Below are 19,980 nucleotides of genomic sequence, written 5' to 3' on the forward strand. Positions count from 1 at the left end.
TATGCGAGGTGTGTGTGTGTGTGTGCTTTGGAATTGTATTCTCAGCATGTATCAAACGTCTCTTAATTATCTTTTGTACTTCACTAGTGTTTTGTTTTGTACAGTTTTATAAAGGAACTGGGTTTTTACATTTCTGAAAATGCAGTTGCTAGGGTGTTCAAGGTGGTTACCAAGGTGCTGCTAGGGTGTTGCAGGTGGTTACCAGGGTGTTTCTATGGTGTTCTGGTGGTTGCTAGGTAGTTGTCATACTCTGTTGATTAGTTTATGCATTTCACATTTGTTCTGATTGGTTTCTAGCATTTTGCTATGCAGTTGCTTGGCTAGGGTATTCTGGGTGGTTACCGGGGTGTTGCTAGGTTGTTCTGGTGGTTGCTAGGTAGTTTTCTCACTCTGTTGCCATTTTATGCATAGAATCCGCATTTCCACATTTGTTCTAATTGGTTTCTGTCATGTTTCTATGCAGTTGCTAGAGTGTTCTGAGTGGTCGCTTGGTTGCTAGCATGTTGCTCTGCAGTTGGTAGGGTGTTCTGGGTGTTTGTTTGGGTGTTGCTAAGGTGTTCTAGGTAGTTGTCTACGCATTTGTTCTGGTTGGTTGCTAGCATGTGGCTATGCAGTTGCTAGGGTGTTCTGGTGGTTACTAGGTATTTTCCTTGTTCGTCTGATCATTTGTATGCCTAAAATCATTATTTATGGATTTGTTCTTAGTAGTTAATATATTGCTATGTTGTTGCTAGGGTGTTCCGGGTGGTTGCTAGGTACATTTCTTATGTGTTGGTCATTGTATGCATAGAATCTTCATATTCTCATTCATTCTGATTTGTTGTTAGTATGTTGCTAAGCAGTTGCTAAGGAGTTACTAGGTGATTTTCTTTTTCTGTTGATCATTTTATGGATAGAATGCTTATTTACACATTAATTGCAGTTTTCTGGGGGTTTTTTCTTTGCTGATCATTTTATGTATTGAATCGTCATATTATTGGAATTATCACAATTAAGTGTGATGAACTGCTTTTAGGCTACATTCGGTAAGCCTGTAGATTAGCGTGCAGCAGCTGAGCTAGTCTAGCAGTGTGGCGCTAATCTGAAGTCTGCCGTAGTTAGGGGTGGAGAAGACGTCTCCCCTGCGGAGCTGGAGGAGGCAGCGAGCGCAGGGAGTTTGATTCCCACTCTCGGCTGTAATGAAGTTTGACATTTCGTTTGGAGAGAGCAGCGGCGTGTGCTGCCCATGCCTTGATTAGCGCTCTCTAATTGACAATAATAAGAAGGAAGTAGTGATTGTGTTCTGCACACTTTTCTCAGTATTAATTGCAGCCATTGGCATTGATTACGGACGGGGGTTGCTCACATGGCTGCCGTGTCAAGGGGTAGGAGTGGAGGGAGGGGGTGCGTCATCGTCTTCCTTGCAAAATTACCGTCCGCACCACTAGCTCTCGAATTAGCAACTGCGAGAAATCGAAGTTTCTCCTCACGTACGCTGGAAGAAAAAATTGAGAGCTATTAAGAAATGAGTTAATGTTCTTTGTTCACACCCTCCAATCTTCCCTGGCTCACCCGCAGCCCTCGTCTCCAGATCCACGGCGTAAAGTGCCGTTTCCCGCAGGGTCGCTAACGCTCGCTAATCGCAGGTTAGCTGACCACCTTATTTCCTGCTGCTGCCTGAAGAGCGGCTCCAGCTAAACTCAGATTAGGCTGTAAATGCATTCAGGTCCCTTGCACACTTCAACTTACCTCACCTCACCTCAGGCTTCTTAAGTTTTTAGAGAGACTTTTTTGGCTTGTTTTCCAGGTAAAATACATTTACATGTAGCAACACTGCAGAAGATTAAGACTTGTTTTCAAAGACTATGGGCCCTATCATACACCCAGCGCAATACAGTGCAAAGTACGGCGCAAGTGTTTTTGCTCATTTCAGCCTGACGCAGTTCTCATTTTCACGTCCTGCGCCGCGTTGTTTAAATAGCAAATGCATTTGCGCCCATGGGCACGAGGTGTGTTCAGGCGCATCGTTGGCGAGTTGCTATTTTGAAGAACTGAAAATAGACTGCGCCATAGACCAACTCAAACCTGGTCTAAAGTCAATGGCGCAATATTTCAAAAATGCGCCTCTGGGCGGGTCCACAACGCGCGTTCACTTTGCTTATTACACACAGGGACGCGCAGCAGCACACAAACATGCCAAATATTACAAATTAAAGGATTACAGTGTAAAAGAATATTATTGTGTAGGCTACATAAATGTAAAAATGTCATACTGGATAGTCATTGCGTGTATCAGAATTAGCCTATCTATTTGCTCGCGCATGAGCAGATCTGTTTGCTCTCTGGAGACACGTTCAGTCTGTGTGCCTTTAAATTCCGCCGTTTTAAATAGTGAATCCGCCATGGCGCGAGCGCAACTTGCTCTTAAAGGGAATGGGAGATGAGACTCTGATTGGTTTATTGCACGTTACGCCCAAAAAAACACCCATTACTCATTAAGAGAATAGGGACAACCCGTTTAGACCATGCGCCTGGGCACGCCGACCGTTTTCCCGTCGTTAAACTAGCAAAAGTGGATTCGGACACGCCATGCGCTTTAGACCATGCGCTTAGATCATTAAAATAGGACCCTGTGTCTTAATACAAGTTCACTTTTGCTTATTCGCTTGTTTAAGTAACCAGTTATAAAACCTCATAAATTTCATAGACTGTATCTTGAAGAAGTGTATTTTTTCTTAGCATGCTGGCATATTTATAGTGTGTATATGTGTATATATATATATATGTGTGTGTGTGTATATATATGTATGTGTGTGTATGTGTGTATATATATATATGTATATGTATATGTATACACTAAACTATATATAGTTTATAAACTATGTAAACTAATTAGTCGCACATTTTTCTGAAATTAATCGCTATATTAATCTCACCTAATATTAAAGTTTTTAAATATACTTTTATATTGCAATAATTTCACATGCAATCTTCGAATTAATGTAGAAACAACATAAATAGTTTATTTTTAATATTTATTTAGTGGCATGTTTTGTTTTTTTTTTGACTGAAGGCCAGTATCACTGAAACCAATACTGAGTTCTCTATAAAATTGCCCCTCCCTCCCCCATATTAGAGTATAATTGAGAGATATCAATTTTAACATTTATTAGACTTTTAAAAAATAACTTCTAATTTAAGTGAACTTAAAACAATCTTCACATAAACCCATTATAATAAATGTCTCATTTACCTGTGCCCTTCAGCAGAAATATGCAGAAATTTAAATTGAAGTTATCAAACACTAAATACTAAATTAAATATAGATGAATCCTTAAAGCTATAAAAGTTATTTTTTCCTCTTTTTTTTTCTTTGTCCTTTGATTAATACACTCTCAGAAATAAAGGTACAAAAGCTGTCACTGGGGCGGTAACTTTTCAAAAGGTACACTTTTGTACCTATTAGGTTCTAATATGTACACTTTAAGTACTAATATGTACCTTTAAGGTAGCAAAATGGTCCCTTTAGATACAAACATGTACCTTTTGAAAAGGTACTGCCCCAGTGACAGCTTTTTAGACAACCTTTATTTCTGAGAGTGTAGACATCACAGCAGCTGGTTATTAGGTTATTTTGGCTGCTATTTCTTTAAGAGCTGTCGCTGCTGACCGTGATGTGGATCTGACACGCATCGTATTTTCTCTCAACTCTTTTTACCATTTCTGACACACTTCAGGTCATAAAGTCTCTATTAATGAGCTGACGAGTTGAATCGGGTGTGTTAGATGAGGGAGACAGTGCTGGGCTGCTCCAGGACAGTTTTGAAAACCGTTTCAGAGACATGTTCTTAAATGTGACTCGTATAAAATATATTACATGCACGCAGTTTTAAGGTGGCTTTAATCCCCTTTTTGGTAACATCATGACTTAACTGAACACAACATTGCATGCGCATAGTTTATTTTGCGCTTTGATATGAAATGATACAGAGCAGGCTACAGCGTGCCGACACCTTTGTGCGTGCAATGGAAGTGTGAAGTGGAGCACGCGTCTGAAACGTCTCCAGTTTGATGTGGTCGTAAAGATGCTCTGCGACTGAATAAATGCACTTCTTGTCAAGAGAAAAAGTGACAGAAACAGCGGTTGTGAGTGGGGTGGCCAACCCTAGCTCCGCCCCTGCGTTAATTGAGTTAAATACTTTTAACGCGTTAAACTGAAAAATTAATCGCCTGCGTTAAAGCGTTAATTTTGACACCACTAATATATATACTGTATATATATATGTATGTGTGTGTGTGGTATGTTTTGTTATGTATATATATATATATATATATATATATATATATATATATATATATATATATATATATATATATATATATATATATATATATATATATATATATATATATATATATATATATATATATATATATATATATATATATATATATATATATATATATATATATGTATATGTATGTATATGTATGTGTAATATAAACTGTATTTATATATAATATTTTTGTGTGTGTATATTGTCTATTTCATAGACTGTATTTTAAAGAACATTCTTTAATAGTTTCACACAAAAAATATGTATGTTTAGGGAACTTCACTTCACATATTTTGGGAAAAACAAGATTGTCAGCTATTCAAAACTAGTCTGTTAGGCAAAAACTATAGCATTAGTCAGAATGATATAGTATAAATAATTATTTTACTGGTCTCAACAAACATTATTATGTACCATGTCTATTAAACAAATGTTCTTAAGTACTCTGATAAAGACAACACTTTTTAATAAAAAGGGAACAATATTATGGTACAATAAAATATATAGAAAAGGTGGAAACAAAATGTACAGATTGTCCAAGATAAATATCCCTGATACATGAGATACTAAAGGGCAGTCAAATCAAAAGGTCACAGTGGTTATATTTTGAAAATATACAGACAAGTAGCTAAAAGTGAATAAATAAATAATTAATTAAAATTAAAATTATCAAAGTACCATAATAAATCAGTTTAATTCAGTTCCATAGAATAAAGGCTTGTTCGCAAAGATAACGATATAGTTCTAAAACATTAAAGAATAGCCGAGTCCACACCACAGCTATAACGATAAAGGCACAGAGAAACGATATAGTTGGAATCACTTTCAGAACGATTTTTTCCAGCTGATGAACAATGAAATCATTGACACCCAATTAGAATCAATCCTGCTATAACAAACTTGAGAATTTTAAGAGGCAGACGCACGTGCGCTTAGAATAAACAGACGATATCGTCCACTGGTGTGGACGCTAATATCGTTATCTTTATAGCAGGGTTCCCACGGGTCCTTGAAATCCTTGAAAGCTTGTGAATCTGATTAAAAATTTTCAAGGCCCTGGAAAGTTTTTGAAAATAAACAAACATAGATACAGGTCCTTGAAAATTCCATATTATTCCCTCCGGTCCGCTAATGTGTTATTTCGTTAACACTTTGTGCATACTAGCTTGCTTGATTTATGTTGCACATTTATGCGTTACGTTAAGTGTTTCCCACGTGAGGTACTTTGTGTTGTTCGTTGCCATGACGTTCACACGCACACAAAACTACTAAGATGGTACCTCAACGTTTCGCAGAGACACCGTGAAACATTGCAAAAATAGGCTGAAACCGCTGAAACGTGATGACTGGAAAATGCAAGTTTCAAGATATTTGGCTCACAGAAGGGTCCAAAGGATGTAATGTTGAATTGCTTTGCTTGTTAAGATAATGTAAAGCCATGAGGCAAGAAAAACTTAAAAGCATATTCATATATCTTAAAACTTCTGGTTACATGAGCCTAAGCTCTTTTCAATAAAATCCATGCAAAAGTTAATATCAGATCATTTTAGAATACAGTATAGTATGTACCAAATATTACTCAATTTTATGCAAAACAGAAATACGACAAATATCAGATTTCTGTCATATGGCCAAAAATAAATGCAAAAAAAAAAAAAAAAATTGCTTTTTTGCATAGTTGTGTTTGACACATGAAAACTGTAACAATGTATCTTACAAGGTGACGCGATGTAACCTTTGCTCTTACTTGAAATGTGTCCCTACATTAAGTCCTTGAATTTGAGGGTATTGGACCTGGAAAGTCCTTGAAAGGTCCTTGAATTTGAAGTTAACCATGGTGTGGGAACCCTGTTATAGTTATCGTTGTTGGCGTGAACGGGGCTTAACTCAAAGCACCACATCATTTGTAACCATCTACCACTGTACCATGGTACATTTTCGTTTAGTGATGACTCCGTAAACAGAGGTTCAGATGGTTGATCTGACAAGGGCAGCCCTTCACTGTTAACCTCAACCTACACACACAATGCCACTGCTGTCACTGAGAGTGTGTGTGTGTTTGTGTGCTTGTATGTGCGAAAGCTTTTGCATGTGTGTAGTGTGTGAACAGTATTCTCAGAAGCCCTCTACCCCCAGCTGTCTGCTGTAGCTAATGATTGGTCCCAGGGGGGCTGTTGGGAAGAGGAGTGTAGAAATTGAAACAGACGTTCGCGTCCCTGCCACAACGTGTGTGGCAGCTGGGAGCGCCGCTCCGCCATTCATACGCGGGAGGGAGAGCAGACTCTTAAAGTCATGAATATCAATGGTGAACACAGAGTCAGTGATGAAGCATCAACTGCCAACCTGCCGTGTTTCCAGCGAGCTCATATCACTATATCTGCTTTGTAGAGCCTAAACGGCACTCATGGTAAACACGGTGATCTTGGGAAAAGAAAGAGGCCTTAAGTGGGGGTTTTGTGCTACCACTTATGAGCACCACTGAGGGTTTTTTTGTTTTTTTTTTTATATTACTGACAGAAACAGACAGTCTAAATTTACAGATTATACTGAAGTGCATTTGTACTAATTTAATAATGTCCAATGATAGTAAATTTTTTCATTTATTTAGATACTATTAATAAATAATATTTAAATTTTAAAATACAAAAATATTGTTGGTAGTATCTTTGATTAATAAAAAGGTATTTAATATTTTTTTTAATTTGTGTCAAAGACAATCATTTTATATTTTTTAAATTTATTTTAATATATTTTTAAGTAAATGTAATAATACAATTTAATTATTAAATTAGAAATATAATACAATAATATACAGTTATCATGTGTAGTATCTTTAATAATGAAAATACATTTTAATATATATTTTTTAATTTGTGTGTGTATTTTGCACAAATATGTATCTATATGTACTCAAAATTCACTAATCATTTAAAATTATCTATTTAAAGTGAAAAGTGATTAAAATGGTGAAAAGTGCCTTGATAACTACACTTTCCCTTATGAATTAATATATTAATGTATAAATTTAAACCCATAATCTTGACATTTGATTAAAGAAATTAATTTACAAAAACATATATAAATTTACATGTATATTGTCCAGATACCACAGTAACATTATTAGGATGAATCTTTCTTGCACGTCTTTGATGGAGATAAAGCAAAAATATTGATTGAGAATTATCGTAATTGTGTAACGAGGCTAATTGTTAAACCCTCTAATTTGTCTCTTGCCATGTGTAATTAAGCTCAAATCCCACAGTGCATTTGAGTAATCCTCCGCTTCATCATTTATTCATTATCAAGCTGTTCTTATTAAACGCCTCAATCATAATTATTAACCGCATCTTATCAATAAAACAACAAATTGCATCGGTTTACCATATGAAACGGTCACCGCACGGAACTGTCGCAGAGAAACCGAAGTGTTAAAGGTAGCATTAGCTAGACGCTAAAGTCGTTGGTGCCTACGGCAGATCGGGTGGCTGTAGTTTATTGTCCTGTACCCCCTGCACCGCCTCCATCTCTCTCTCTTTAAAGAGCATGCTAGCCCAGCGATCCCTCAAGGTAAAACCCCCAAATTACGCCTAATGTTCTACACAGGCTAATGGTTGTTGGTGCCATTAGAATATGCGTTATTTAGCTCCGCGGGTTTCAGACACTCCCAGACCCGAGCGGTGTGGCACGCACACATACACACACACACATTTGCACACGCACACTCTTATACACCCCAGGCCTGTAGAGATGAATGGAGTTTGCAACACTACAATGAGCTTTTGATGCCAAGACAATGGAGGAGGCTGCCCGCATCTGACACACTGTGTGTGCGAGTGTGTTTCTGAGGGCCACTAACAATATGGGGTCCACTTTGCCGGGCCCCTCTGCCCCTGGGCTGGTCGGGGGGTTGTGGGTAATAGTGTCCCGAGGGCGCCCAAAAATGATGTGGAAGTGTCATGAGGCTCAGAAAGATGGCCATGGCTTCCATACTGACACCCCCTTTTCTTACCGCGTCACAGAAACACACTAGCGTGGAGCGGCAGGTTAATATTGCTCCTGAACCTTACGCCCAACCCAACCTCTTGGTTGCTCGTGTGGTATCTCCCATTACAGCGCCGGTCCTCGGGCAACAGCAAATCATCATTTGTTACTCACGTGCACATCCCCTTCTCGTCAAGCTAATAGAGGTGAAACGGAGGTGTGGTCCAGCTGTTGTTTTTCTCTGTGGTTGTGGATCTTCACTTGTACTGTAAAATGTGGTGGAAGTAGGTAACCAGGGTCCAAAATTAAGGTCGTCGAACTGTAACCCGTTTAGGAGATGTTTAATAACATAAGTTTATCAGTTGTGCTAGGAAGCAAAAAGTTTTTGGTTTTTATTTTATTGTTGTGAGTGTATATGAAGAGTTCATTTGCAAAAAACGATAAACGCCACGTTAAAAAAAATAAATAAAAAGAACTGACTGCCCTGCGTTATTCTCAACGTATAGCATGTTCTGAATCCTAAACACGTTTTGTCTGCTGTCAAGGCATCGCGAGTTCACGTTTTACAGCAGAAACCGACAAGCGCCCTTTTTGTTTGTGAACAGAACCCGATAAGTCCATTTTAGCGAATCAGCATGCAGTATTCAGGGCAGGTGACAAGGCTGCTAGTCACTTCGAAAAGACGCGCTAGCTGAGAGGAGTTTCGTCTGGTCATATTAATCAGATACGTGCATTATATGCTTCTGCAGTGAAGTTAAATGTGTTGCTTTTAAAATGATACTGAGTGCTCGTTGCCGCTGTTATCAATGCTGGCGACTCTTGCACAGACGAGGCTATCTATTAATCTATTGCTAACTGTTGTGGAGACTCTCTATTCGTTTTGGTGAAATCACAGAATAAAATCGTCATAAACCATCGCTGATGAACACATTTGGTTTTAATGAGAAAAAAAACTATGCGAGGGCGGATTAGAACCACAAGTCCCGCTAACTTAGCAATTACTTTTTGTTTACATCTGAAACATGAAATGTGGAGTTGTCTGCTTTTGCTGAAAAACAAAAAAAAAACATACTTTCAGTGAGCTTTAATTTTGTAAGTTACCTGTATTTTTGGGGTTATTATTACTTAATCAAAACAACCCAACTGCAGTTTGATTGATATTACTCTGGGATAACAATAAAAAAACTGTTAAATAAAGGTATTTTATATATATATATATATATATATATATATATATATATATATATATATATATATATATATATATATATATATATATATATATATATATATATATATATATAATATATAAAGCATATGTATTAATTTTATTATTGTTTCATGATTATTATAATTTTTTTTTAAATATGTGAAATATAATACATATTTTATATAAAGTTTTGGATACAATTTGACCAGTAAGAAAAAAAAAAAGGAGCAAAAATGTTTGTGAAGTTTGACTGTAAGGATTTCAGGTTTTGTCATCTTTGGTTGAACTTCATGTCTGTTTTCTTTCCTCCAGCCAATGGGATGTCAGATCCTCTCAGCTCCGCCCCTGGCATGAGCAGCGCCACCAGTCCCAAACTTGAGCCTCCACCATCACCTCATGCCAACCGCAAGAAACACAGACGGAAAAAAAGCACAGGCATCACCAAACCGGATGGCCTTTCTGCAGGGAATGAAGGTAAAGGGATGCAAAACTGTACAAGTTTGTGTTATTTGTACCAAAAATTACCATCTCCTATATCATCTATATCTCACTGTCCCTTTGGTAACAACAACACAAACACCAGTAGTTTATTGGATATCAGTAACAGTTTTAACATTTGTAGACTTGTTTTAGATACAAAATGCTCTCATAAAAAAGTCCAATTGACCTGTGGCTAATAAAATAATTAAATCTTCATTGTTGATCCATTGTTTTGTGCCACGTACAACAGAGATGATGTGTCATGAAGACGGTACCACTTGGGTTTTATTGCCCGTCCCAATGACAAATACAGTCTCCTAATTGGTTGTTATTGAGGAAACAAAAGCGCTTCCCTCAGGCTGTTTTGGTGCCAATAGGCAAAATCCATCAACTAGATGGACACCGTCCATCAATGATGATGACACGGACGCTTCCTAATAAAATTGTTGGGGTTTTTTTTGGATAACTATTTAATAAATCCACATATAGCCTATGTGCATCTTTGAAGTCAAACAAAAAGACCACAATCAAGCACTTAAATGGTAAATAAATGTCTGTAGGTGGTATAAAGACAGATTCTGTCAACATTTAGGGTTTGAAGAAGGATTTTTGTTTAATTTTCATCCGTTTCAGCTATTTAAATGCGACCAGGATCAAGTTTAATTGTGTTTTTACATGAGCTAAAATCGCCTCAAATGATCCAGCGCCACTATTGTGACTGCTTTATTAGATTTAAATGTGTATGGATGACATTACAAGCTCAAGGGATCGCAAACGTGGTCATTTCCCATCGCAGCACGAGTTAAAGACGTTCTTAGCGCTCGTTCTGTCTCATTACGCAGACAGTTCCTCAAGAGTACGTGGTCTAACCTCTGATTTTCTTAAGCTTGGTTTGGTCATCTGGCAGAATAACAGCGGCTGAATGTGTGCGCGGACGCAATTTCCATCATGAAAGTCGTCGTTTTTGCCTCTGTACAGCCTGAAAGGTTCTATTAGTGCGCGCTTGTCTGTTCTAGTGAGTGCATGCAGAATACAGACATATTGCTTAAGTATGAGAATCACTCACATGGAGCAAGTTGTATCTGCTGAAGGCAGAGGAGTGGGAGAGACGGGAGGGGTGGAGGGTGGCGCTTGGATCCTTGAATAAATTGCTATCAGTTTATCTCATTTACGGGGCAATCAAAAGCAGCGAATGCTGGCAGAAATCGAATTTTAGCTGTTGTGAAGCATCATAAATCAAATGTGCTGTCGCTCTCGAAGAAGGTGAGGCAACTTTTTTGTGCTTTGCTTTATGAGCGAACGTCTCTGGGAAGTGTCCAGGAGATTTTTACAGCGCTGATTCACAAATAGTCTCGGGCAGCTGATGGCTTTACGTGAACGTCCACAATTAAGACATGCTTAGATAACTAAATGAAGTCTGATTCATTTTAGTGAATCAGTTCATTTCAGCGCTGATTCTTTTGAGTCAGTCCGTTTGATTCAAGCAGGCCTTGACCATTTAAACTGTTTCCACCCTGAGTTTGAGTTGAATCCAACAGCAAACAGGAATTTAATTCCTCTACATGCAGAGTGTCTCCATTTGAACAGCTTCAGTGGAGCATCTCCTTCATTCCCGCTGGATGTACGGCGGTGTAATGAACATCTCAGGTGTTTAAAAGACGGTCCAGGTTTCCCGGTGAGTCGACTGACAGGAGCTTTAATGCCTTTCTTTGCGACCATACCTTTATCTTCACTCCTGTACAGGAAAGAGATCTGCTCTGCCATTCAAGAGCTTGATTAATCTGGGCTTTCTGTAGTCTTCTGTGGGAAACATGCAGTTTCTACAAAACTATTTATTTTTTATATGTGACCCTGGACCACAAAACCAGTCTTAAGTCGCTGGGGTATATTTGTAGCAATAGCCAAAAATACATTGTATGGGTCAAAATTATCGATTTTTATTTTATGCCAAAAATCATTAGGATATTAAGTAAAGATCATGTTCCATGAAGATATTTTGTAAATTTCCTACCGTAAATGTATCAAAACTTAATTTTTGATTAGTAATATGAATTGCTAAGAACTTTATTTGGACAACTTTAAAGGCGATTTTCTCAATATTTAGATTTTTTTGCACCCTCAGATTCCAGATTTTCAAATAGTTGTATCTCGGCCAAATATTTTCAGATCCTAACAAACCATACATCAATGGAAAGTTTATTTTTTCATAAAAATTGACACTTAAGACTGGTTTTGTTGTCCAGGGTCACATATGTGGTTAACAAATAAAGCTGCATTCTCTTTGCGCACTTGCTTTTCTTCTTTTATAGTAAAGAAAACAAAATATAACATTAAATTAGACTGAATGTATAGTTTTAAAAATTTGGATCAAAAATTTGGATCACAAATTAAGTACTTTTTGGATAATTCATCAAGTTTTTAAAAACAAGCATTAGCTTAACATATTTAAACATATTAAAATTTAATAATAAAATAATTAAATTTAAATATAATAATAATAATAATAATAATAATAATAGGTATTATTACTAGTAGGAGTTGTGATGCTTATTACATTTTTATAATAATAAATATATAACTACTACTACAGTAATAGTACCAGCTATTGCCACTATTACATTTGAATTTAATTATTAAATTATTAATGTTTAAATATTTAAAGCTAATATTTAAAAACTAAACATTTTCTCATTATTATTATTATTATTATTATTAATAATATTAACAATTATTATTTTTATTTTATTTGTTTTATATATATTTTAAAATTATTATTACATTTTATGTTTTTAAATATCTAATCTAATCTAGTCATTATTATTGTTATTTTTGGTATTTTCATATTTAAACTTGTACAATTTTAAATACTTTTCAAATATTAATTATAAAATATAATTTATTATAATATTATTATTATTATTATTATTATTTGTTTTATATATATTTAAAATTATTATTACATTTTGTATGTATTTAAATATGAAATATTTAATCTTGTTATATTGATATACAAAAATATTGTTTTTATTATGTTTTTATTCTTGTAGTCTAATGATCATTTAGTTATTATTGTGGCAGAAAATAAAACAATTTAATATTGGTTTTGCATATCGATAGTCAGACATTTGAACTTGTAAATAATCAGTATGTAAAATAAGGATTATGGAACGATCTTCCAATCATTTAATCAGTTTCCTGATTCACTTTTGCTCTAAATACAAAGTATTTAGTCCTATCTTTTTTTTTTTTTCTTCTTTTTTTACTTTTAAACAGTTTTGTACTGATATAATGATGTCCAGGTGGCATTACTTGTTTTGATCCTCCAGGCTGATAAATACACTTGCCCAGCTTCCAGACAGCCTGCAGCAAATGAAGCTTCATGTGTTTTTGGACTGAATGTGTTGGTTCCTTGAAGCCCTGTGTCTCTGTTAGACCTTGTAAAGAAGATAAATGCGACTGCATGTACTGTATATATTTGTACATTCACATGCATCGGATCATTGTTGGGGTGTGTTTATGTCTGCATTTACCTTCAGTTCATTGTCTGAAGTGCCGTGTGTGTAAGGGGTGTTATTGTTTACACTGTATGTGCGTCTGATGGAGACGGTGAGTGCGTTCTTGCCTCCTCAGTGTTTGGCCCGTATCCCCCCAGGCCCGTGTCAGTAATGGGCGCGTGCTGATTGCTCTAATACAGGTTAGGAATATTGCCTTTAATGATGTGTAAAATGAGCAAACGCTGCCGCTGACATTTACAGATGGCACAGGCAGGTCTGGTTCTTCCCAGCTGCCCGTTAATTCTTAGACACCAGCTAGCATCTCTATAGGCTCAGACCTGTTTAGTGTACTAGCACACATGTGTTGGATTCAAGATTGTCACCCATTGGAGTTTGTAAAGCAACGCACACGCACACACACCTTGACTTAAACCCCTCGCGGCTTTGCGTGGCTCTGATGTGATGGATTTGTGGTCGCGTGGCCGCGTGCTCTGACAGAATAGCAATCGGGTCACACTGGCAGGTCCAGATGTGATACTGGAGCAGGCGTCTGACCCAGAGGGCGTTTGGACTAGAAGCATCTGCCTCCATTAGATGGGATGCACTTGAGCAAATGTTGGGAATTCGTTTTCCTTTTCTTCATTCTTGCTTTCTGTGCTAATTTGCTTTGTTTTTTTTTTTTTGTTTTTTTGGCTTTTCAGGTTGCTAGAACAGATCTCAAATTAAAGACCAAAATTGACCCTAGTTAGTGTTTCAATAAATGTTATTGGTCTTATTGTGCATGATTTATCAGTACATTATTATTCAAAAGGGAAAAAATGCTTTATTCCTGATGGGTGCAATCAAGTCCCTGAAATTAATAGTGTTTTTAAGCAAGGATGCATTACATTGATGACATTAAAAACATTTTTATTTATGAAAAGATTGCTGTTTTCAACATTGATAATAAGAAGAAGAGTTTATTGAGCAAAATGATTTCTGAAGGATCATGTGACACTGAAGACTGGAGTAACGATGCTGAAAATTCAGCTTTGCATCACATGAATAAATTACGTTTTAACATATATTTAAATAGAAAACAGTTATTTTAAATTATAAAAATATTTCACAATATTACTGTTTTTACTGTGTTTTTAATCAAATAAATGAGTGAGGATACAAGACTTTAAAAAATCTTACCAACCCTTAACCTTTGAAATGGTAGTGTATATTGTGTGCCTGAGTGTAAATAGAAACATGAATGAAAGATCGCAAGAGCCAGGAGGAGAGGAGTAGAGAAAGACTGTGGTTTTAGATGTTGTTATCTTTCTTTTATTGTAGCATATTAATTAAGGTAAGTTGTTTCTGCCCTCTTTGCCTCCAGTCCCTCAGATTGGATTTTAACTGGATGTAGTCAGGCAGAACCTGCTCTGCTCCGTCTCATTACTGCTAATTTCTAAGCACCAGTGGCTGATTGGGAGCTTGTGTTATTGCACATTTTATATCAACAGAACTCAGAGTCTTTGGGTAATTTTTGTAGATACAATGCTATCGTTTTTCCTTTAAAGCAGTGCATTTTCACTGATTTTCTGAGACCTTCACTTATTTTAGAATAAGAGAAAAGCCATCGGTTCTATAAAATAATGCATATGAAAGTATGGACCAACAAATGTTAAACAATTTAAAACTCCTATTTTTGAGCTTCATCTTTGTTTAGATTCTAGGTCTTATTATTCTGGACAATTACTCAACCTCAGTGCATCCTGGGATGCTTTTAAATAGTTTTGATGCAGTTGTTGACATGTTTTTCCTCCAAATTAAAAAATGTATTAAAATTTAAATAAATAAAAATAAAAAATATTTAAATAAAATCAATCAATTTGAAGTATTTTATACTTTTTATTTTATTTTGGCTTTTATACTTTTAATTGCTTTAAGTGAAAAACTGTAACCTGTATATAAACCCTGTATATATAATATTATATTTGAAGCCTAACATTAAAAAATTGGTATTGTTGATCCTGACATGCAACAATTTGCATTTTCTCTTTTTTTTTAATGGTCAAGTGATATTCTTTTTATTACAATGAACTGCTGTTAATTTGGATGTGAATTATGAATTTTGACCACTGTATATAGAGAGCAGAGAGGGATATGATATTCAAGTGCATTCAAATTCTAAGTGGGCAGCTCACTAGATTTAGCAATAAACTTTTACAATCCTTTTTATTCAAAGAAATATTACTGAAATAACAATTACTGTTATTTGTGCGCTGCCTAACAACTAAAGCACAAAATGAATGTCGATTATCCTCTATTCTCTGTGGTTTCAAGCTGCTGAGATCAGAAACAGTTTTTTAATAATTCCATATTGAAATTACCTGTTGTAATGGCTAATTTATCAGATGGCCAGCCAACAGAATAATTGTCTGTGTTGAGATGCAGAGGTGTGTAATCGTTGGACAGTGCAATGCTAGATAATTGTGTTGCTTTTCATAATAGCAGGAGAGAAACTGTATCACCACAGCCAAAATATTATCCAAATGTATTCCCTTCTGTGATACTAAAATCTGAAAAATGCACATTGAACAAAGATGTTTGCATGATCTACTAATTACTAAAATCAAAAGATTTTTTAATATTCTTACTGCTTTAATTTGTATTAAAAATGAAATATGCCCCCGCCCCCATTATGACCACATTTAGGAACAATACTACTAAAGTAGTTCTACAGAGCTTTGTGCAACATATTTATACATGAATTGTGCCTCCCGTCGTACATTTGTGGTTGATTTCCAGCAAAAAGAAGCATGAAATGTAAACAAAACAGAGAGATCAACTGGGGCGACAGACCTTCACCCTTTAGTCCTTGATTTAGACACAAAGCTGCTGGCTCTGTATTGATCTCTGACCTGGAGTCAAGTCCCGTGAATAAATCGGATAATTGAGGAGGGTGTCAAACTAATTGGATTGTTGCCGTCCGCTTGAGGCCATGCAGTGAACGGGAGTCTTTGACAATCATATGCATGTGTTCGAGTCATCATATGGAGATTATTGATCGGAGATGAGAGCAGACGGAGATCTATATACTTCACGTTCAAGATAAACCGCTGCCTTAAAACCATGCTCAACGTTTCATCTAAATTTACAGTTATGTGTGAAGTTTTTATTTAGAGATAGGTGGTGTGACTGCAGAAATCTCATCTGGTAGATGTTCATTTTTTTTTAATGAATAATATTATCTTTTGGTTTTATATTCATTAAGTTCCAAATAAACATGATAAAGTAGCTTTCATTCGTAAAATCCAAAAAGTAGGCATTAAATGCATTAAATAATAATATTTAAAAAAAGAAATTGTAGTTTATATTCTTTTTTTATTATAGAATTTATATATTCTTTCATAATTTCTTGATAATTCATGATAAATTCTTTAAAATTAAGACCTCAATAATGTGTATAGTATAATTATATATTATATTATATTATAGCCAACCCTGCAAAAAAAAATGCGTGTGTATGTGTATATATATATAGAGAGAGAGAGAGAGAGAGAGTTTGGTTCCTAAACGCAATTTTAAAAAATTAAAAATGCATTTCTGCCAAAATCAGTATTGTATCTGGTTGGTATTGAAAAGTCCATTTTTTATTTTACACAAAATGCGATATCGCCGTGTTATTCTGTCATGTTTTCTCCCAAACGCAAGTCTCCCTTCTCTGCAGAATGCGATAAATCCGCTCAACCAATCACAGCGCACCATTCAACGCACTGTAGACAGTAATGGCGGTGCTTTGAATACACCTGGCATCCGAGTTTTCCTCGTCTACTTTGTACTTTGTGATCAAAAAACAAAAAAAATTAGGGTTAAAAATTAGCACGATAAATCGCATGTGATTGTCAAGCGCATCTCGTCTGTAAAGCCGGTTCTGTGATCTCCATCACGTGCTTTCAGATGGAGCGGCATTTAATACACAGAGCCGTAGATCACCGACAAGCTATGCAGCAATGAATCGCATTCGATTATGAACGCGATATTGTGTAGCTTGTCAGGTAAGTGTTTTTATTAATGCCATTAATGCCATTTTTGTTAGATACAGCGTATAGCACTAGTCAGCTAAATGAATATAACATGGCAAAGATGAATGCACTTTTGGAAGTTGAATGTAAGGGAAATGTCGTTTTGGAATTTCTGTAGTCTAATGTGATATTGTTGTTCATGTTCTTGTTCATGATGAAATTTTCTTTTATTGTTGTAATTCAAAGCATTAACCAAGATAACCTGTTGAATTAATTTTGGGGGTGATGATTGATTGAATGTAGGCTACTTTTGTCCAGTGCCTGTATATAAAATTAGTATTGACCAAGTTCAGAGGACATGTGGATAAACTTACTTTGTTGTGTATTTTCAACAGTTCAACAGTCAATATGAAAATAACTTTTATATTGATTCAATGGACTTATTGCATTTTGAAAAAAAAAAAAAAAACGTCATGGATTTATTACATTTTGGGGAAATCAGTTTTTATAATAAATCTTTGAAAATCAAAATCTGGATTTGAATTGTTAATGTTATTATGACCTAAAGATGCAATGTGAAAGTTTGAAACCGAAAATAGTGGTTTTCATCTTGCCACTTTCTTGGTAAAGAAAACACATTTTTACTCAAATTAATCAAAATGGATTTATAGCATTTTGGAACCAAACTCTGCATATATTATATTATATCCTTGCTAACTGTGTTAAATATATATGTAGAAGTGAGATTTACAAAAGGAAAAAAAAAACTGGTTGGCATGCGACTTTGATAATTCATGATAATTTCTCTAAAAGTGAGACTTCAGTAATGTCCTAATGATCATTTACAGTGGGCGTCAGTAAATGGTGTTATGTTGTGCGTTTTAATTCTAATAAACAGCCTTTTTTCTGTAGAACAACTGCAGTGATTGAGTCTGTGAACTTATTTTCGCCTCATGCAGCTTCATTGGCAATAATACTCACGTGTGTAATCATCGTCCCGTACATATCAAAGTAATCATGGTTTTGAAATGAATATTGAGCAAATTGCAGAAATGATGGTCTGTTTTTCACCTCTCGCCCCTCATTTGAGCTCGGTAGAAACGTTGCAGCACCTCGCGTGTGTTTTTGCGATGTGGAAATTACTGTGACCAGAATGATTAACCCACATTATATTCTATTTAGGCAGCTGCAATAATAATGAGTCTTCACTGGTAATGAGATAAGTACTCTAATGGATGTATTTACCTTTTTAATCACTTGGATTTTACGATGCTGATGAACAACAGCAACTGACACTAATCGCAGATACCCATAATGCACCTTGGATATTGGCCATTTAAATGTTTGTATTTTCAGCCTGTAGTGAAGATGATCGCGAACTTGGAAATAATGGCATTTATGTTTTGTTTCTTTAATTAATTATTTAATATAATGTTTTTAAATAAAAATATTTAAAAATAGTTTTAAATAAAATTATTATATATATATATATATATATATATATACACACACACACACACACACACACACACACAAACAAAATGTAAAAAAAAAAAAAAGATTAATTGCATTAAACAATACACATTTATTAATAAGCATCAAATATGTTCTGATAATTAGTGTGATCAAATGCAATTGTGTCATGTTGCATAGTATTTTTGCATTCATTGTGGACACACAAATCATTTCCGCTGAAAAGTTTGCTAGCTAAAATTTTTAAAACTGTATCCAAACTCATCTCCCGTTTGGTGTGTTTCAGAGCAAGAGGAGTCCTTTGAGTTCATCATTGTGTCCCTGACGGGTCAGATGTGGCATTTTGAGGCGTCCACGTATGAGGAAAGAGAACTCTGGGTTCAGGCCATTGAGAGCCAGATATTTGCCAGTCTACAGTCCTGTGAGAGCAGCAAGAACAAGGTAAGATGTGTTCATTTAGGTACTGTGGAAATAGGTTAGTATGCCTTATGTACCCTTCTGCTCTTTTCAAACTGTGATATCTGAATTGTTATGCCACATAGTCTCGATTAGGAAGCCAGAGTGATGCAGTGACCATCCAGTCCATCAGGAATGTGAGGGGAAACAGCTTCTGTGCAGACTGTGACGCCCCCAGTGAGTAAAACATTGTGACGGCACCCATTTCTGAACAAGAAGCGAGTCTAATTTTATTAGACATTTTATCCTATGTTTGTCTTTTCCTTTGTTGTATAGTGGCATGAGGTATAATGTGATAAAGTACTTTAAAATAATAAAAAAATAATAATAATGAAAAATAAAATTTTAAAAATTTAATTAAAAAACCCATTTGTTCAGACGTTTTTGTTCTGTTAAACATTAAAATAATAAAAAATAAATAATAAAAAATAATAAAATTTAAAATAATTTTGATAATTCAGAAAAAAAAACAAAAAAACATTTTTTCTGTTTTTGTTAAAAATAATAAAAAATAATAGAAAAATAACAATAAAAAATGTAATTAAATTTCATTTTAATTCTTTTTTGGGTAGTTT

General features: G+C 35.3%; 1 protein-coding gene across 3 annotated transcripts in view; it reads left to right on the plus strand.

Annotated features, from left to right (window-relative positions):
* agap3 (ArfGAP with GTPase domain, ankyrin repeat and PH domain 3) overlaps nucleotides 1-19,980 on the plus strand; it is a 171,436-nt gene that overhangs the window by 129,451 nt on the left and 22,005 nt on the right. For all 3 annotated transcript variants that reach the window (XM_058765033.1, XM_058765034.1, XM_058765032.1), the window contains exons 13-15: nucleotides 9,820-9,981; nucleotides 19,236-19,390; nucleotides 19,492-19,582. In XM_058765033.1, coding sequence (XP_058621016.1) covers nucleotides 9,820-9,981; nucleotides 19,236-19,390; nucleotides 19,492-19,582 — 408 coding nt within the window. The remainder of the gene's footprint in view (nucleotides 1-9,819; nucleotides 9,982-19,235; nucleotides 19,391-19,491; nucleotides 19,583-19,980) is intronic.

Source organism: Onychostoma macrolepis, chromosome 24 (genome assembly GCF_012432095.1).
Source record: "Onychostoma macrolepis isolate SWU-2019 chromosome 24, ASM1243209v1, whole genome shotgun sequence".
Classification (NCBI taxonomy): Eukaryota; Metazoa; Chordata; class Actinopteri; order Cypriniformes; family Cyprinidae; genus Onychostoma; species Onychostoma macrolepis.